This window comes from Scatophagus argus, chromosome 20, assembly GCF_020382885.2.
Source record: "Scatophagus argus isolate fScaArg1 chromosome 20, fScaArg1.pri, whole genome shotgun sequence".
In the NCBI taxonomy this organism is placed as follows: Eukaryota; Metazoa; Chordata; class Actinopteri; family Scatophagidae; genus Scatophagus; species Scatophagus argus.
The window spans coordinates 6,446,150-6,465,487 of NC_058512.1; the positions used below are offsets into that span (position 1 = coordinate 6,446,150).

At 42.0% G+C, this 19,338-nt stretch overlaps 1 protein-coding gene across 1 annotated transcript in view; it reads left to right on the forward strand.

The window, feature by feature from the left end:
- Positions 1–19,338, forward strand: part of dym (dymeclin) — a 44,278-nt gene that overhangs the window by 13,295 nt on the left and 11,645 nt on the right. The window contains exons 9-15 of the mRNA XM_046374421.1: positions 1,901–2,086; positions 2,215–2,393; positions 3,788–3,913; positions 4,055–4,168; positions 4,304–4,398; positions 8,117–8,216; positions 18,513–18,695. Of these exons, the coding sequence (XP_046230377.1) occupies positions 1,901–2,086; positions 2,215–2,393; positions 3,788–3,913; positions 4,055–4,168; positions 4,304–4,398; positions 8,117–8,216; positions 18,513–18,695 (983 nt within the window). The remainder of the gene's footprint in view (positions 1–1,900; positions 2,087–2,214; positions 2,394–3,787; positions 3,914–4,054; positions 4,169–4,303; positions 4,399–8,116; positions 8,217–18,512; positions 18,696–19,338) is intronic.

The window sequence follows — 19,338 nt, forward strand, 5'->3', positions numbered from 1 at the left end:
TCGTGTTGCGTGTCTCACAGTACGTTTCCTCCACTGCTCCCGAGTCCTGAAGCCCAGATTCAGCGTGCCAGCCTCTCTGTCCGTGTGTGACCTTCTCTTTTCCTCACTTTCCCCTTCCCTTTCCTCCTCTTCATGTCCTCCTCCTCCTCCTCTTTTTCCACTGGGCGACCAGCCAGAGCTGGAGCAGCCTAAGCAGTGTAGCATTATTGGGTTTATGTGGTGGGCAGGCAGACAGGCAGAGGGAACTGAGCCAGACGGATAACAAACAGCACCCACTAAGGTAAAATAGTGTGTGTGTGTGTGTGTGATAGAGAGAGAGAGAGAGAGAGAGTGCAGGAAATGTGGCTGCCAGACCGGGCTCCCTGACACTGTTGGGCCAGTCACTGTGGTGCCAGTGATGAGATGAACAGGGCTCTGTCACAACTTGGCCCTCTCTTTCTAGATCTTGTTCTCTCTCACACTCGCTTGTCTTTCTCAGTCGTAGATGGAAAAATGAGTAGAGAGAGAGAGACAGACAGACTGACTGACCAGTGCAAACTGTGTAATTTGTCTCTTGAGGGTTTTGTTGTTTTTTGTGTATTTTGCCCATTTATAAATAAATTCATTCCCTTCCACACTGCAATTGCATACTCATTTATAGGAATGAATTAGGAGAAGTACTTTACTTCATATTTTTTATCTTAAATTTTTCCTTTGTTCCACATCCTTCTTTTCAAAACAGTACAAGGAGAAGACACTGGGATGTGACCTCCTCATTTTCTCCTTGAGTTGATTTTTTAATTTAGAAGAATGTCAGTGTGCATGCATCATTTGCCTTTGTGATGTTTTGAACTAATATCTCCTTGTTCACTTGACCTAAATCTGCTTTTGGTTCAGCAACCAAGTAAACAGAGACGTGAGTGTGTCGTAGTCAGGTGGAACAGGATGACTTGGTGACATTATTCTTACATCAAGGAGAGTGTGTTCAGATTCAAAGAATTGAGCTGCTTTTCTGTTCTTTGCCACTAGATGGCAACAGATCTACTTGGCTTCTCCTCAAATTCAGTAGTTTGATAAGTACGCTCGCACTGTTTCTCAGCAGTGCTTGGTTCGTGCACTCTGTGTGGCTAGACGTGCAGGAGCCAGACACTGTCATCTGTGTACCTTGCTGTTCATGCTTCTCATGCTTCTCGCCTGAAAGCACCAGCACTTCAGTGGCTCCATAGGAAATTCGGCTCCCTCTCATCCCCAAACAAGAAAAATGAACGCCACTCCAGCTGGACAGCAGTTCCAGTTTCTCTTTGTTCTGTGGCGCCGTCTATGTTGTTTCAAATTTCAGGTGCTGCAAATCATCGTGCGTGACTTCATTGTGCCCGTTTTGGCCTTGATTACATCAGTCTCACTGCACATACTTGTTTGTGTTCATTTTCCTGTGAACTGTAAACCAGTTACAAGGCTGAAGAGCTGGAAGTTGTGAGAATACTTAAAAGCTTTTTGTAAAGAGGTCATGCTGACTGCTGTTCATTAGTGGGTCCTGCACACATCTGCAGGACTAAAACAGAGAGCTGCAGTTCACAGGCCAATCTTGAAACTTTCTGTGCTGAAACCTAAAGACCATCAAGGTCTGTTAGAGAGGACAGACATAGAAGAACAGTATTAACTGAATCAGCAGCTTCCCTCAGCTTTACAAAGCTTTACAGAGAGTTTCAGCTCCTTGTTTAGCTGTCCAGCTGCAACTTTACTATTTTGGTTCACACTCACTGCTCTCAGTATTTTTGGCCACGATGGAGAGACACAGTTAGCAACTCGCTGGTGAGCTTAGCAGAGCATTTAGCAGCTAAACATCCAGATATTTCCCTCAGGTTTGTGTGTATGTGTATTTTTGACCATACTATTTATGTGTCTGTCTGTCTGTGTCCAGGTGGGCTGTGGAGTGTCTTCACACTGGGTGGAGCTGGCAGCAAAGCTGGGGTAGACCAGGAGCGTAATCAGTTACCTTTGTCCAATCAGAGCCTTCTGTTGCTGCTGGTTCTAGCCAATTTGACAGATGGGCCTGACTGGCCCAACTCCTACCGACAGGCTATTACTTGTTTCAGAAACACCCAGGGTAATAAATTCCTAGACTCTAATGCATGGTACACGTTTGCTGGTTGTTCATGTATATGACCTGTAACTTTGGGGAATGAAATAATGTGGTGAGATAATAAAGTCTGTTACTTGCCTCTGCTCATGTAGACACGTCGTCGCTCTCCATGGAGCAACCTCACACTTTCCAGATCAATTTCAACAGTCTGTACACGGCACTGTGTGAGCAGCAGCGCTCTGACCAGGCCACTCTACTGCTGTACACCCTCCTTCACCAGAACGCCAACATGAGGACATACATGCTCTCCAGAACTGACATGGACAATCTGGTGGGTAGGACTCCAATGAAGACAGCTGTGATACATCAGTGGATCCCCATTGATCGTTCCTGTCTCAGTCTGATATTTTCTGTGGAGTTTAATGATAAGGCAAATGCAAAGAACGCTGTTAAGAATTAATCAAAGTGTGATTGGGTAATCCTCAGCAGAATACATTATACAGTCCTTCCTTGCACAAATGGTCCTGGCCATAAAATCCTTTCATCTAGGACCAATGCTGTGGCTCAGTAAACAGTGAGGATGAATGTAGTGGCAGCTGGTGCTATTCTGTCCATGTGGGACAGTGCCAGTTATTCTTTACAGCAGAGTGTATGTATGGAGGCATTTAGTGAATGAAAATCAGTCTTTCGCTCAGTAATGTATCTCCTCTGATAGACAGTCGCGTAAGGCTTTTCACAGAGTGCAGCACTGAATAATGTAGTCTGGTTATGAGTTGAAATAGGACTTGAACTGTCGTATAACTGCATACAAAGAGACTTGAATCACTGGCATCTAAGTTAAGTATATGTTCACGGCAATAGACAGATGTGTGCACAAAATGACTTTTTTGAAACTGCAGGTCAATTCAGTTCCTAAGGATTGATATCAGCATGGCCTTTCTGTGTTGTTCCCTATTTATAGCTGCTATAATAAACTATCATCATTAGTAGATCTGAATTGAGCTTATTAGGTAGGGGCGGCTACTAATGAGTCTAGCCACTTTCTCTGCTGAGCAATGAAGCTCTGCTGCACAACAGTATAATGAGCTAACACTCGCCCACTGAACTCGCCACAGACTGCTTTCACTCTGGCAGTATGATTCTGAGAATTACTTTTTGTGCGCACTGTTGTCATTATCGGATCACTTTTACCGTCTGTTTTGTAGATTTCTGAATATAACATCTGCCTACACCTACAGTTATGAGTGTGTATAATGTTGTCTTTTCAGTTAGCATCTGCAGGGCTGCTTTTCCTGTTTTATCATCTCTTTTCACTTGATGCTCACACATCTATAGTGACAAAGCTTGATGTAGCAGAAGTGATAATAAGTGATTTCATTGGTTTAATTGAGAGATTACGCTCCAACAAAGCCTTCCTGGCAAAACACCAAAAGTTTCCTTCACTAAATAAAATCTCAAAGTGCTTAATTTGAAGTTATTTAAAGACATGGCTCACACCTGCCTTTAGTTTTGCTCCTACAAGAAAAGCAACACCCTCACAGTGCAGAAGTTTGTGCACATGTCTAGCATGGCCATGGCTAATTTTATCTGTCAGTTAATGCACACTACAGTGGTGCATCCGCTCAGTCTGAAGTCTTGTAAGAAAGATTTAATGAATGCCACCTCTGTGACAACGCCAACGCATACGCTCAGTCTCTTGCTTCTGCTCCCCGCTCTTCCTCTCAGGTGTTGCCCATCCTTGAGATCCTTTACCACGTGGAAGACAGAAATTCTCATCATGTCTACATGGCCCTCATTATTCTGCTCATCCTCACAGAAGACGACTCCTTCAATCGCTCCATCCACGAGGTGGTGGGTAGACACAGTTTAACACACATAGTTCACATTTCAGGTATTTCCACTACAACCTTTATTCCTTGCTTTGGCAGGGCTGATTATTCCTGATGCTTGCAATGCTCATACATCAGTTTTATGTCGCTTCCCTTCTCGCAGGTATTGAAGAACATCTCGTGGTACACAGAAAGGTCATTGACAGAGATCTCACTTGGCAGTTTGCTCATCCTAGTGGTCATTCGCACCATCCAGTTCAACATGACTCGGACAAGGGTGAGTTTGTGGATGTATTCAGAAACTTCATCATGACATTTTTTAACTACCCAGCTAGTATAATAATGAAATATCAGAGTCATTTCCAGGTTAACAGTAGCATGTGTGGATTTGTGTGTGTGCACCTCCCCCTAGGATAAATACCTCCACACCAACTGTCTCGCTGCGCTTGCCAACATGTCAGCCCAGTTTCGTTGTCTCCACCAGTATGCTGCCCAGCGCATCATCAGGTGAGTACATGGTGTTGACATAGCAGACAGGACAGAGCAGATAATGATAGAATAAGTGCATTGGTAGCTTCTTTCTTTTTTCCATCCATCCATTTTCTATGCAGCCTTTTCAAGCTCTTGTCTTGTTCTAATAATTTTGTTCTTTGGAAGAATGTTAAAAACGATATACATATTTTTTGATGGCTTGTTTCCTCCAACTAGGGATGGGTGATAAAAGCCTCACTATACATGATAAAATATCACAAAATCGATACATATTTTGATAAAATAAATAATAGACTTGCTTACAGATAAAATGACCAGACAGCAGTGGGTTTTGGGCACATTCAGTTATTTAAATATCTGAGAAAACCAAATGTTTTTTCATAGTGATGCAAAATGAATACAAAAATCGCTACCTTAAGATTTCCGCTCTCTGATTTTCAACCTTTCCGAAAATGGTCTAATAGGGGATGATGATTATAAATGGAAGAATCTTGTCTCATGCTGTCCCCATATTCTCCACCCCTAAGCTGTGCTGAATGCATTTCCTTTCTGGCTGACAATTTGTATGAAAAAGGGACAATGTGCGCATTCCAGAAAGAAAGAGAAGCCTTGTGCTAAAAGATACAAATCAGGTAATTAAGTAGAAAAAGTTCTTCAAAATTTTCATCTGAGACGAGTGAAGAAGGCAAAAGAGAGACAAGGGTGGAAATTCAAATTCACACACAAGCACACTCATTCATTTTAATGACTCACATTGAATCAACACAAAATATTTATCGTTATAGTAACTTGGCAACGTCCAGGGCAGAGGAGACTTAGATATGAAATATTCAGAGGGTGGTGTTCCTGTGTCGAGAAGAACATTATGTAACGTGAAGGAACTGAAGGAAAAGGGTTTTGGCCAGTGAGCAGACATAAGACTTAAGAGGACAAGGCCCAAACCACACACACACACACACACACACACACAGATACACACACGCGCACATGCACACACACACTCACATTCATGTCTGTTTGTGTATCACGGGGAAGGAATGTTTCCTTCCCCGAAGACGTGCACACATTCACGCACACTCAAGGATCCTCTTATCTTCCTGCCAGTGTGTCTCTCTTCATATCTGTGACTCTCTGGTGTTTTGAGTCAGAGAGGAACATTGTCTGTGAATACGTGCATGTCTGTCCTGTGGTGATGTAGAGTAACTAACGCCATATCTGATGATAATGATGATGCGTGTAATGGCCAGGGCGGGGCTAAACTGGCTCTCTGGATAAAGGAAATTTTCTGCCAGGAGTTTCCAAATGTCTGGCAGGCAGTGCTGAACTCTGCTCTTTAATGGATTCTCGGAGAGAATCACACTTAGTGCTCTTCATTTACAGGCAGCAGTAGGTTAGAACTGCCTCCACCACTACTATCTGTGTCTACATCACATTCATCCTCTGATGGCTTGTTTGGTCTGACCAACGGTCAGTAGCACAGAAATATTTACAAGAACATGAGCTGAAACCAGAGAAATTTAACTTTTAAAGTACTAGAATTGCCAATTAAATATCAAAGTAGTGGTCTGTTAATAATTCATAATTACTTTTTTTAGTATTCGGTCAGCTCTAGTCCACAGTTCACTAATCAAACCTATTTTTTATGTGCTTTTCAATTTGATCGTAAAAGAAATGTGTCGTGGTAGTTAAATTTGGAAAGACTGCAAAAGCTTTTTGCACTTGCGTGAGCTGTAAAAGTTTTGTTTATCATTTGTTTTGGACAAAAATGTGACACACAAATGTAAAAACTGGCATAATGAAAATGATAATTGATGAATGATGAATGAAGACTGACAGAAACAGATTTTGTGGTACCTGCTTTTACGCGTTCTACGGTCACAGCTGATGATTTTCCCCAGTTGCTCGAGTAATCTTAATCCTCTCTTAAAATTTGAGCGGCCTTTTAATGGAAACATAATTACAGTTACTCATGCAAACCTTAAAACGAATGTGTAAAATTAAAGTTATCTGTCCATATCCAGATTTCAAAGAACAGCACACAACTCCGTACTCTGTGTGTGTTCAGGTAAAAAAAATAATACCCAGATCCTTTGAACTGGTACAGACAGAGCACCTTTACATCTTCAGTGTGTCGCGGTGGAGCACGTCTGTCATTACTTCAGCCTCGTAACTGATTTTGGGATGAGGCCAGCTGTGTGGAAATCCTTCTGTGTCGCTGTTTCCTGGGTGTCTGTCACTGCCTCGGCATAAATGAGGGATGTGACAGAGCAACTAGTCACAGGGACTCCCAGGTGGCAATCTGTTGGTGGTCTTTCATTCAACATAGGGGAAAAAAAGGGTCCTTTGGTCTGTTGGTAACAAGACCAGCTCCTCGTAGCTGCTCAGTTACCTCCATTCAGCTATCATTTGAACAATTAGCCTGGATAATGAATGCTGAGAGGTGTGTGTGTGTGTGTTTTAGTGCTGACAGATGGACAGGTGTAGCTCTAAGGGGTTTAGCTGTTCTCTGTTCATGCAACTGACTTTCCTCATCCCTTTGCTGTTATTTAATTTAATTTATTCTACAATTTTTTTTCTCCTTGATTGACACACAAGCATTAGACACCCTTGGGCGCCTAGGAAGACTATCAAGAAGTTGTAATTAAAAGAGAAGGTCAGAAATACAGTGATTCTAATAATAAACATTGATGTGAATAAGAAATAACACTTTGTCACAGATAAGATGTAGAATTTGTAATTTTATCTTTTTGATTTTTAAGTTAAAAACAAATCCACGAGCTGTTCTTTGAATAGTCTGCTAGCTGAACATAGCAGATCTTTCTTGTCTGTTTCTCACCCTATTACAGAACAAGGTTACCCAGCATACTGTAGAACTCGCATGCAATCATGCAATCCAATCCAGACAACCGTACACACACAAGGACATACAATAAGGGTAAAGCAGGTTCCTTAACCAGTGGGTTAAATTGCAGTAAACACACGCATGTACTGCAATACTGGACATTTTCTGAGAGTTAATCCAATCTGTGACCTGTTCAGAATTTAGAAAAAAAAGAAGAAGCCATGTTTCTAAATTGATGATAAAATAAGCATAATCATCATTTCTAAAATGGTTCTCCAGCCAAAATCATGATTATTTTGTTATTCCAAAACATTAATTATTAATTACATGAAGGACTTCACTTGAAAAGGAAAACAGGCCGGTCGTCTAATAATCATCTATTTTAAACACGCAACATGGCTGCTCAAAGTTGGCCCCTCCTCCACGGCCGAGAGAGAGAGAAGCGGTGGTCAAGTGAGCTGCACAGTGACTGAAGAGAGAGAGCGAGCGGCAGTTAGCGCAAACCGAATAGTGAATCAGGAAAATTAAATGATTAGTTTTGATTGTTTCACAGCAGTTTGCATCCTAAAGCACAAATAAACACATCCCAACCTCTACACAACCCACCAGATGTTGTGTGAATCCAGCCAGTGTGCTGTGGTGATTAAGAGAAATGGTTTATTTGTGATTATGTTGTTTTTCTAGAAATTGTTCCATATTATACCTTTTTGAATAAAAGCTTCTCTCTTCAGTAAGTCTTAACAAAAACTATATGAGTGATTACGGCCAAATACTTTCACATCAACATGCGCAGTATGATGACTGAGTATTTGGGTTCCTCGTGGAAGTGTATCGTTCATCTGTCGTTGCTGCCCTCACTCCTTTTCCCCTCTTTCTGTGTCTCTCCTGCAGTTTATTTGCTTTGCTTTCTAAAAAGCACAACAAGGTTTTGGAGCAGGCGACACAGTCTCTGAGGGGCCGACAGGGAGACAACACAGCCCTGCCCGACTATGTGAGTAAAACACACACACACACACACACTCTGTCTGCACACAAGTTTATTAGTAGTTGCTAAATTATGTCTACTTGGATCAGTTATAGTTCACATCCTTGTTACAGGAATTTGCACTTGAAGTTGCATGAATTTTGATTACTATATTGTCCAGTTTGTCACTCAGAATGTCCTTGCTTAGGGTTAGATGAGAATATCAGTACTACTCTCACAGCAGTCCATTAAATATGAAGGTACAGTCTGTTAGCTGAGCAATGACTAGAAACTGGGGAAACGACAAACTTGTACGTATGCACAGGAATATTTCTTGGCGAGACCAGTGGCTTAATGGCCAAGAAATACTCTCCTGACACCCATAAAACTACAAACTTTTGGATTAAAGAAGCACTTATAGGTGGCTTTTGTTACCTTTACACAAATCCAGGCTAGCTGTTTCCCCTGTTTCAAGTCTTTATGCTAACCTACGCCAACCAGCTGCAGACTGAAGTGTCATATTTCAGCTCATAGATAGGACAATAGCCCTTATTATTTTACACCCACATTTCACAAAGGTTTAACAAGCAATCATCAAAGCTACAGCCATCAAAATACTTTTTATTGAATAAATCACTCAGATGAACAATATATCATCTAAATTATAATCAGTAATTCAGATGCTCTGCCACATTTATTTGATATTATTATATTAAATAAGAAAACACATACCACTGTATGCTGTCAAAGTTAATTCAGTCTGCCTTGTAGCATCTCCTCCATCATGGATTTTAAAATGTTTTTGATGTGTCACTAAGTCTGCTATGGAAGACTGAGAAAACTGGCTCTGGTTATGTCGACCGCTTTGCATACTCACTGGGATTCATTTGAGGATGTGGTGCACAGTTTGATGCTGTTTCTATGTTTTCAGCTGCCGGAAAGCCTCACTTTTAAGGCCTGTTGCTGCAGGCCCTCTGTTAAGTTGCTCTGTCTACTCCAATCTTTTGTCGTCTTCTCATTACTTTTCCAGCCCACGTCCCACGCATTTAATTGGCACTGAAATAGAGTCTCCGCTTGGAGAAGAATTTTTGATGAAAGTATTGAGCATTTCTGAAAGTGAACATCAGTCATTCGCAGCTGTGCCAAAGTAATATTGAAATTATTCTGAAACATCAGCGTTAATCTAAAATTGAAATGTTAACAGCACCACCGCGGTAACTAACTTTAATTAGTCACAATGCCGTCCCCAGTGCAATCAAGTATCCGTGGATCATAGTAGCCACAAGTGAGGGCATTCTGTTAGCTTTTGACTTTTGGCACCTCTGCCTTCAGGTTTGTCTGCATACGTCTCAGTCTGACTGTCTCAGTAGATTTCCATGGTCCTAGATAAGTGTGCGTGTGTGTTCGTGCATGGGTGCGTGTATAAACATATTTGTGTCTGTGCGTGCGTGTGTGTATGTGTACTGTGGGGGGGTTGGAGATGTATTGGGAGGTCCCTACAGATGCCCTTAGGTGTTGGGGAAACGTAAGAGTTTTTGAGTGCTCCTTCAACCATGTAGCGACTGTCTGATGAGGCCCCTTATCATCAGACATTCATGCACACATATAAACACACACGCTCACAAAAACATATAAAATGCAATTATTCAGCTTTGTTTTGATGCTTCCTGCCTTCAGGGCTTTTTTTAATGCACGGTTTTATTTACACCCAAGCATAAACACCCACTATAACATGACTGAAAATGGAAAAGAAAAACATATAGAGAGACTACTTTGCCATGATTAATTCTCCTTTGTTAAAGATAGAAATCCAGCAAGCGCTTTCCAGAGAGCGAGAGAGAGAGAGCACTCATGTGGTGACAGCAACAATAATGAGACAAGTACACGCACACAGTGAGAGGTCAAAGTTTAAGGTCTACTGAACAACAGCACTCCCACTTTTGGTAGAGTTTCAGCGTGTTGCTCAAGGGCACAAGGCAGATTTCCAGTCTGATTAGTTCATGGGAATTATTCGATGAGGGGTTTTTTTTTTTCCCGGAATAGTGTCTGACATCTTGTCTGGGTCATAGACATTTAAGACAGAGCTACTCAACTGTTCTGATACCGCTGTTATCCTTGAGCTTAGACTATACTAACTGAGCGTGGCATTGGTTCCCATGTCTACAGTGGTTCCAGGAAAGCAGCAAATCAACTGAGAAGCTCGAACTAGAGGATCTTTGGTCGAAAATGATTAACTGACAACATTGACATTTACAACAATAGTTTTGCTGTCTATCGTTTTTGTCCTACTCATCGCCCAATTTCATCAGAGACCAAAAGACACAACAGAACTGACCCGCTCTGCAGTGAGTTCTACACAGAGGTGTTCATTTTTGCCATATTCCTTCACAGAATACGTGAATGATGGCTTGTTTGTGAAATGTTGGATTCATTGTCAAATATGAAAATAAGGTTATCAGAATGATGTTAATAGTTGCCCTCAGCATAAATATTAAACTAAAATTTACATTAAGTGTGTCTAACCAGTTATAATGACCTTTGGAGTGTGGTCTCTAGTCGTGTCGGCCTGTTTGTTTTCTCGGCCTCCTGCACCTCCTCTCCTCCTCCAGTAGTAGTGTAATTGAAAACAGCCTACTCTGGTGTTATTCACAACAAACCCTCATCTTAACTCGGGAATGAAGGAAGTTTACGGAACTACAGGGAGAGATAAAAAGGATATAGGGGAGAAAAAGAACAATAGAAAAGAGGAGAAGCAAGCAGGAGGAGATTGGGAGGGGAGGTTTGGAGAGAGGGTGGGTTTGTGACGGGCATCTGGAAACAATGTAATTTGGCTGAGTCTGGCTCTGGAGAGAGAACTAATGTTTGTTTAATGTGGGATTGTCCTGGACATGTAATTGCTCTCTTTACGAGGCAGAGACTGAGAGAAGGATATGAAAAAACGCTGTCAAATGCCCTAAGCTGCGGGTTAAAGCTGCATGCGTTCTGCTTATGTGTTAATGTCTCCTTCTTTTTCTCCATTTCCATCCCTCACCCCTCTTGATGTCTGCTTTTTGGACTCTGTTACTCTCTCATATATATATATATATATATATATATATATGTATATAATATACCCCCCATCCTCATATGTGTTTGTGCTGCTGTATCTGGTTAATGTCAGGGATGAAAGAATGAAGAGTTAGGGCCCCCTGAGCCCCCAGGGGACAGCCAGAGGCTTCCAATCTGATCAGGGCAGCTCTCAAGGGGGGCCCGTGGTTACTCTCTGTTGTCTCCGCACCTCTGATTGCAGATGGATGTTTTTTTTTGGTTGTTTTATTTATTTATTTTTTTTTTGGTGGTTGTTGTTTTTTTTTTACTTTTAAACCCCCTTTGAGATATGTGCAGTGACATGTACTATGTGCTCGTACACACAAAGAAACATAAAAAGAAGGAAATGTGTGCTGTGTTCCATGGGATTGCGTTGTGTGTCACTGTTTATGCTCCCAGCCAGTGGTAGTGGTAATGTTACTTCTGTGCCTCTTAGTCTGTTTACTGTTGCACATTTCTGGGAAGAGACTACAAGTGCCAGAAGCATGTTGGACCACCCTGTCTATGTGTTTATGTGCGCTGGTTGAGTCACAATCTGTGATCTCTTTTTAATAGCCAGAGTAGACACATGCATTAACTTTGTAGCACCATTCCTCTTGTTTAGGGAAAAAGCAGAGCCCCGGGACATATCAACAGATAATAAGCATTATGCCTTCTGTTTATTATCAGGCCTTCCTGGAATTTGCCACTTTCTTATTAGGCTACAAAACTGTTTTGCAGTTGCCCATTAATATGTTGTAGATAAAAAAAAAATCACTTTACAGTTTGATTACTGTACAGTCTCTGAAGTATATGTAAGTGAATAGATATATTTTTATTGTTATTCTTTACAAGTCTTCAGCCAAGTTGAATTCATGTCAAAATGATTATTCAGTTTATTTGAACTGACTCGCATCAGCTTATGTTTTTCTTCCACTGGTTGCAGTTTTGCCTTGGAAGTACCAGACCATCGTCATCAGACGCAGCTGTCTTGTTTTGGGTTTTTTTTGATGGTCTTCAAAATCTATGATCAAATTGGACTTCCTGAGTTATATTTCACTGGTACTTAGAGCAACAAGCCTCTATGAATGCAGTCACTTGCACTTTTAACACAGGACTGTTTTGGTCTGAACTCCTACTCAGGGTGTTGTCTACAAGCCTGAGTAAATGGGTTTAAACAAAGGCACGGTTTTCACCTGCACTAAATGAACCCAACGCAAAGTTTAAATAGCCGAGTCTTAGGTGGTCTTTATAAAATGTTAACACTGAATAAAATGTTCTATAATGAGGTAGAGCTTTACAAAGTAACCTCTTACTCTGATACCACTCGTTGTGTAGTTCATTATGTCAAGTCCGCCTCCTTGTGTTCCTCTCATTAAGACAGTATCCTGCTGAGAGCTGACCTCCCTTTTTCGTCTCTTCTGTCTCATCACTCCTCACCTGCCCAGTGAACGCGATGCTAGGCCTCGTTGTTAAGTTTACGTTTTAGCTTGCCTCTCTGTATAGCTGTCAGCCTCTTATCCTCTCTCCTCTGTCTCTCTTACTCATTTTGTGTTTATTCTCGGGCAGTAGGAGTGCCACCCCTGCAGGCAGCAGGTGCTCTGGGGTCCTAATGATTGTCTGCTTCCAAATGGTAATTAGGGCTACCCTGCTGCGCCCTGGTCTTTTCCTGATCGAGGCACAGCACAACGGAGCGCAGCTAGCAAAAGATCAATTAGCACTTCCCACCTATCTGCCAGAGTGCTGTTGCAGCTGTTGCCGTCATCTTTTTTATCATCGCCACTCGCGTCATCAGCAACATCACTGCTGTTTTGCTTCCCAGCCCCCCTGCTGTTAGCGCTAACCAAGTCTCCAAGAGGTGCTGTACTTATTTAAATGCATAATAACAAGGTGTCTGTCTGGAAATATGCTGGACTTCCCCTCCACACAGACAGTGATGCAGTGATTGTCCAACTCGATCTTTCCTAAATAGATCCAGACTGCCAGACTGCATTGTTGATGCTGTAGTTACAGGGGCAAGCTCTGTCTTTTGCCTCAGTTTGTGTGTGTGCGCACAACAAAAGATGCTTTGTGACGCTATGAAGTAACAAGAGGCTGACCTGGGCACGATGCTCTTCAAAATGGTGCGATTATGACATGACTATGGTACCATAATGCAGGTCAGACAATGCCCTATTTAAAAGAACTCCCAAAAGACACAGCAGACTGATGCTAGACGGGCAGTCTGACCCTCTCTGGTTGTCCACGTGGTGTTTTTTTTCTTCTCCACTTTCTTATTCAAACCCTTTCTCTTCTCTTATTACCCATTATGATAATGCATCAAGGCTAAAAATGCAAATACTATCAATTTCCATTGAACGGTTTGTACACTGACATTGAAAAACAGATATTCCAAGCTTACTTTTAAGTGTGGCTTTTGACTCTTTCTGTTTGTCTCTCTGTGTATCCGTCTGTGTTTATCTCCATGCCCTTGTCTTTGTCAGTACTCTTTCTTAATATGTCTGGTTTGTCTGCACGGCAACAGCCTGCAGTAAGCAGCGGGGCCAGCCAGGGAATCACTAAGCTATTGGTTTAATGATGCCAGCTCCTACTTTACAGGGATTTACATGTCTGTGTCTCTAAACACCCTGTCCGCACACACAACCCAAACACTTGCATAAAACCATGCATGGGTATGATAGGACGGCTAGACACACACACACACACACACACACAACACAAAGTGCAGTGGTGCTGTCCTTCCCAGTCACTGATTGCATCTGTAAATAAACCATAATTTTCTTTGTCAGACAGATAGCAAAGGTCAAACATACCTGCAGACATAACACATTTGTGCCCAGCATGCTGAAGCATTAGCAGCAGAATCAGACAGATGGAAAAGCATACAAACACACTCATACACACAGGCTTCCTCTAAGATTTGTGTAAATGGTGAAACAAGTAAAATGGGGCAGGATCATTGAGACTAATGATATAGCTCATGTCTGAGGCCTGTGTTTTCCTGGGTGGAGAGAAGACATTAAATAGCAGCATGAGTGGCTATGACTAAATGACAATGCAGGAGGCTGGAAAATAGCACATGACTGGAGGAAAAGAAGATGGAGCGTAAAAGAGGAGGGGAGAGAAGGAAAAACTGAGGAAGGGGAGCGAGAGACTGTGTTTCATTCAGACATACAAACACATGTCAGGTGTTTTCTGGCTGTCTGGCAGATACATTTTGGGGGAAAACAAGTGCAAGAGAACAGAGTGGGAAGTGGCAGAGGTGGAGCCAGTATATTTAAATCCTGTCTGGGTTTCAAGTAGACCATGGACCTCTTAATCTCATCCACTTGACAAACATACACACGGGGCCAGGCAGACGTCTAGCTAGCCTATTTTCATGTGACCTGAATTCCCTAGTGTGGCATTTTTTCCTGCCAGGCTAATCTCATTAAGCTGGGTGCAGAGCTAGAGCACAAACACACCAGGCATCCCTCACTCCGACTCTGCCTTGCTCTCCTCCTTTTGATGCCTCTTCACCACGTTCACTTTCTCCAGTCTACTCTCTTCTTCTGTGCTTCCATTTTTGTTGCTGTCTTCCCTCCTCTGCCTCCCACTCAGTTGTCTCCCATATCTGTCCCTGCTTTCTGTCTAATTATGGCCTGCCACAGCAGAACGGAGTAGAGCAGGTCTAGCCAGGCAGTGGAGTCGAGAGCCACCTCTGCTTCCAGACGCACAATCAATCCTCATTATAGCTGGCTCTGCTGCCTTCCACTTGCCTCTTTAGATCTGCCTGTAAAAGCCACACACCTTTGTTCGTCAGCCTGCAGAAATCAACACAGTGAATTATGGTGCGTCTGTGCTGCACGTCTGATTCATGGTCAGCGCACGACAGAATTCAGTTATTTAAAATCATCCTAATCCCCTTGCCTAATTTCAGGGGGTGATTGTGTGTGTTCATCTGCTTTACATTGCGCTTTATTCTTATGTATGCCTACAGCAAAGGAAAAGGAAAAAGCAAGCAAGAAAGAAGAAAGAGGCCACACAGCAAGCAAAATTATTTATTAGATAAGGACTTGTTTCCGGAGCAGGGCACCAATGGATGGGATATAATATGCTACCACATGCAGTTCTGTTACAGATGGTTAACCCAGATTGGAGGTGGAATCTCAGCTTCCAATCAGCTTGCTGTTGCAGTCTCGCTGAGCTGCTGTTTTGAATCTGGTCTTAGCTGGCATTAGCAAATTCTTGGTCAAAGCCGGTCATCATCAGAACAATGATGTTCGTCATGAAAATGAATCCACGAGGATAAGTCTTGCTATGGATAACATAAAGGCCCATATTATTTTCTTGATTGTTTTTCCACAGTAAAGTGCAGCTAAACAGATTTCATGAACGTTCTTTATTGCACTTTCAGAGATTTGAAATGGGTCCCATAGTGCAAAGGGAGTGAGCTGTTTTTTTTTTTTTTTACTGATTTAAATACATCTATACATTAAAGATTAAACTAGCTTGCTCAGCAATTCATTCTAATGTATTTTACAAGAATTACAATATATCCAGGGGAATACACTTTTCTTATTTCAAGCCTGAAATGAGGCAGCATGTAACCCCAGAGGAAGTTGCTGATGAACACTGTTCAAGGCGAGGCTTCCTGTAAAGCAGCGATGGGGATTAGAGTTTTTGGACCAACTGGCTAAACTGGTCATTTAAGCTTTAAAGAAGTTATTTATCTTGTATGCACAATCCTGCACAATGTGGCAGTCACACACTTATGATGTTTTGCTTATTTTTCCAGTGTTGGAAAGTGTCCCAGCGTTATCTTCCCAGTCCTTCTTTGGTATTCACTCCCTCACTGAGCTCCTACTGTCACATCATGATCGATAGTACACACTGTCGTGGCTTACTGGGAATAGAACAGAGCCATAATTAATGTTTTTAGTGACACCTGTGCTTTTCATGACAAGTTAAAATGTGCGCTGTGAAAAGCGCCTGTCGATTATCTGTACAAACATGGCAGATCACTCATTCTAGTGACATTTTCGATGCCCACAGTTGGCTACGTGACTTTCATTTTAAGTAGTTGCGTTGAAGTAATTTTTTTCAGTATGGATTAGATATCGACTGATATAAGCCTATTACAGGTATATCGTATTAGTATAAGTATAAAGAAGTGCCAAAAATATATTTGTCATAATTTAGCAACAATGAAGCGCTTGCAAGTTTGCATTTTTCAGCTGCCCAGTAGCCTGTATATCTTTTCGTGTAATGTAAAAAAAAAAAAAAAAAAAAGTTTTTTATATTGGTATCAGATTTACTAACAGACGGACAGTCCTTCAGTGTGACTCAGTCATGCTATTTCAGCTGAACATACAGACCCAGGATCAGAACTGAAACGAGTTAGAGAATCTTTCCCGCGTGGTGGTGGGCATCCCACCATTGGACTTATTTCATTAGCACGCCATCACATTAAGATAAGCTGTTTTGGATGTGACTTTTGCATCATTTCAGTCTGCATTTTTGTCTCCGCTTCTTTTTAGCTTCTGCCCATCATAGGTATTTTTCAGTCGTAATATTGTTTTGCTTTTTTGGCAAATGGAGACATGGACATGGTGCCTCGAGTCTGTTTTGCTGCCAGCGTTTGTATTCATTGAGATGAAACACGTTACTATTCATTGTTTTATATTTTTAGATTGTTGTGGAAACTGACTTCATCATTGGGGGATCTTATCTACAATACCATCAGTGCATGCATAGATTCAGCACAGCTCTGCTCCACAGTTGTCACACTGCGGGAAATCATATATCATCTCTTGAACTGCATTCACCAATTCAATGCTGCCTGTTTTTTGTTTTTTTTGTTATTGTTGTTTGATTATTTGTTTCTTTTTTTTTTAAATCTCTTTAAAGATTATTCATTTTCCCACAGTCTCTCAGCCATTTCCTTTCTGTGCCACCATGGAGCAAGCCATGTGGGATGTTATCTCGTCACAGTGGCGTCTGTCTGTCTGTCTGTCTGTCTGTCTTTCACTGCAGACACATTGTTGTAAGTGCGGTAAATAGAACAATAAATGATAGGATCTCAGTAGATGGTCTGATTATAGTACGTCGCCTCTTAGATTTACATATTTTTGGTAAGAATGATTTTCTTGGAAGTGCCAAAACTTCTTGAAGTGGAACTAGACAACAAGCCCAGCCCCCACCCCACCCCAGCATTTCCAAGTGGTATTATTTTTGGCGCTGCCGTCACAAAAGCAACCAGATCGCCTTCCATTTTCCTCAGAGGAGCAACTATCAGCAAGACATTACAAAAGTTTAACTTTAACCATTCATTTGGTCTATAATGGAGACATAAAAGCAGATACAAATGGTGCCGGCCTGACTGCATCACCAGTCAGCTTTCCTTTTTCCTGTGAGATTTTGTGCCCAGTCTAATCCAGTTTGAACATTGATGGTGTCTTTGTTCTATAGGTATCACATTGTATGGTCAGTGTTTACAAAATGATTATATTAGAGCACAAACTTGCCTATTGCTAGTTTAAAGTTGTAGTCTAGGGCAGTAGATTAACTGTCATAAGGGCTACAGTTGGCGGTACAAAGGTTAATGGTTTCGTAGCACCAACAAGCTGACAGTGCAAGTGCACTTAATAAACCCATAACTCAGTGTATTGACTCCTCTTTTCAGTTTAGCTTCATAGATTTCTTAGAAAAGGATGTCTGTCTGTCTAGAGATCTACACACTGAGTGAGACCTGAGATCCAGATTAAATTCAGTGTAATTGGATTTTTCAGTTTTCCAGTGTTCCATCATAGATGCAGCATGTTTTCATTTTTGGTTCCTTAGTGACTCAGAAGCTAGGTGTGAAGTTATTTTTATGTGTTACAAGTCCACTTTGTTTGAAGCACTTTGTAAGCCACTCAACCCCACTTTGTCTTTCTTTCCATCGTTCCCACAACCCTCTCTTCCCGTACTGTCACCTGTCACTAGTGGCAGTTGTCTCAGCCCTCAGGAGGAAACATACTGTGACATGACCTGATCTGTGGCTCACAAGGTCACCTATCTGTCACTCCCTTAAGACCTTGGCTGATGACTTAGTAACATCTTTCATTCCTCCTTCCTCACTTTCATCCTCCTCTCCCTCCTCCTGCCATTTCATCCGCCTCTCTTTTCCCCCCTGCTGATCAATCTATCAGGAAGCAATCATTTAAAAACACCACTATAAGTGAAACCAGTGTAGTGGGGAAACCAATTAACCTTTACATCCTCCCTCTCCCCCAGGCCCAGGACCTGAACGTGATTGAGGAGGTGATCCGCATGATGCTGGAAATCATCAACTCTTGCTTGTGCAACTCTCTGCACCACAACCCCAACCTGGTGTATGCGCTGCTGTACAAGAGGGAGCTCTTTGAGCAGTTCAGGACACATCCATCCTTCCAGGACATAATGCAGAACCTGGACACGGTCAGTCGGCTTTTTAACCATTAGTCACCCAAAATCACAGAAGTGAAATGAGAGAGAGTCAAACCTCACAGTGTATTCCCTTGTGCTTTTGGCTGGTGTGTGGTTATTATTACATATATCAAGGTTGTACAGACTTTCCCTTGATGTCCTCCAAGTCTGCAGTTTCAAAAGTTTCAAACTGCCAAGACCATAAACGAAGTGTCGTTAACATAGTATGCATTCGAACTGTATGGTGTGCTGAGAGCTCTGTGAGCTTAAGTAGTATTGATGAATTAATCAGTCCCCTTGTGTCAAGAGGCTCTGTGTCAAATATTCATTGAGTGCATGGTGTATGGGTGAGGAAGGAACGAAGTGAGGGAAAGCTGTCATTCATGGCTGTTTTAGTCGTACAGAGGAGGAAAGGAAGCTGTAGTGTGCATGTGTGATGGATGGGGGTTGCTGCATTGCCATGGGCTTTGCTGTTATCCACAAGTACGAGGGAAGCATGCTATCTAGAATCCCTCAGTTAAGTCAGTCTCCCCAAGGCTATCCTCCGAAGCCTTCCCTGTGCTTGCAAATCCATGTGTGTGAGCATGAAATTCAGGATGAGGGGCTGCTTTGCTCCTCTAAATTAACCCCATATGGGAGGCCTTACGAGTTAATG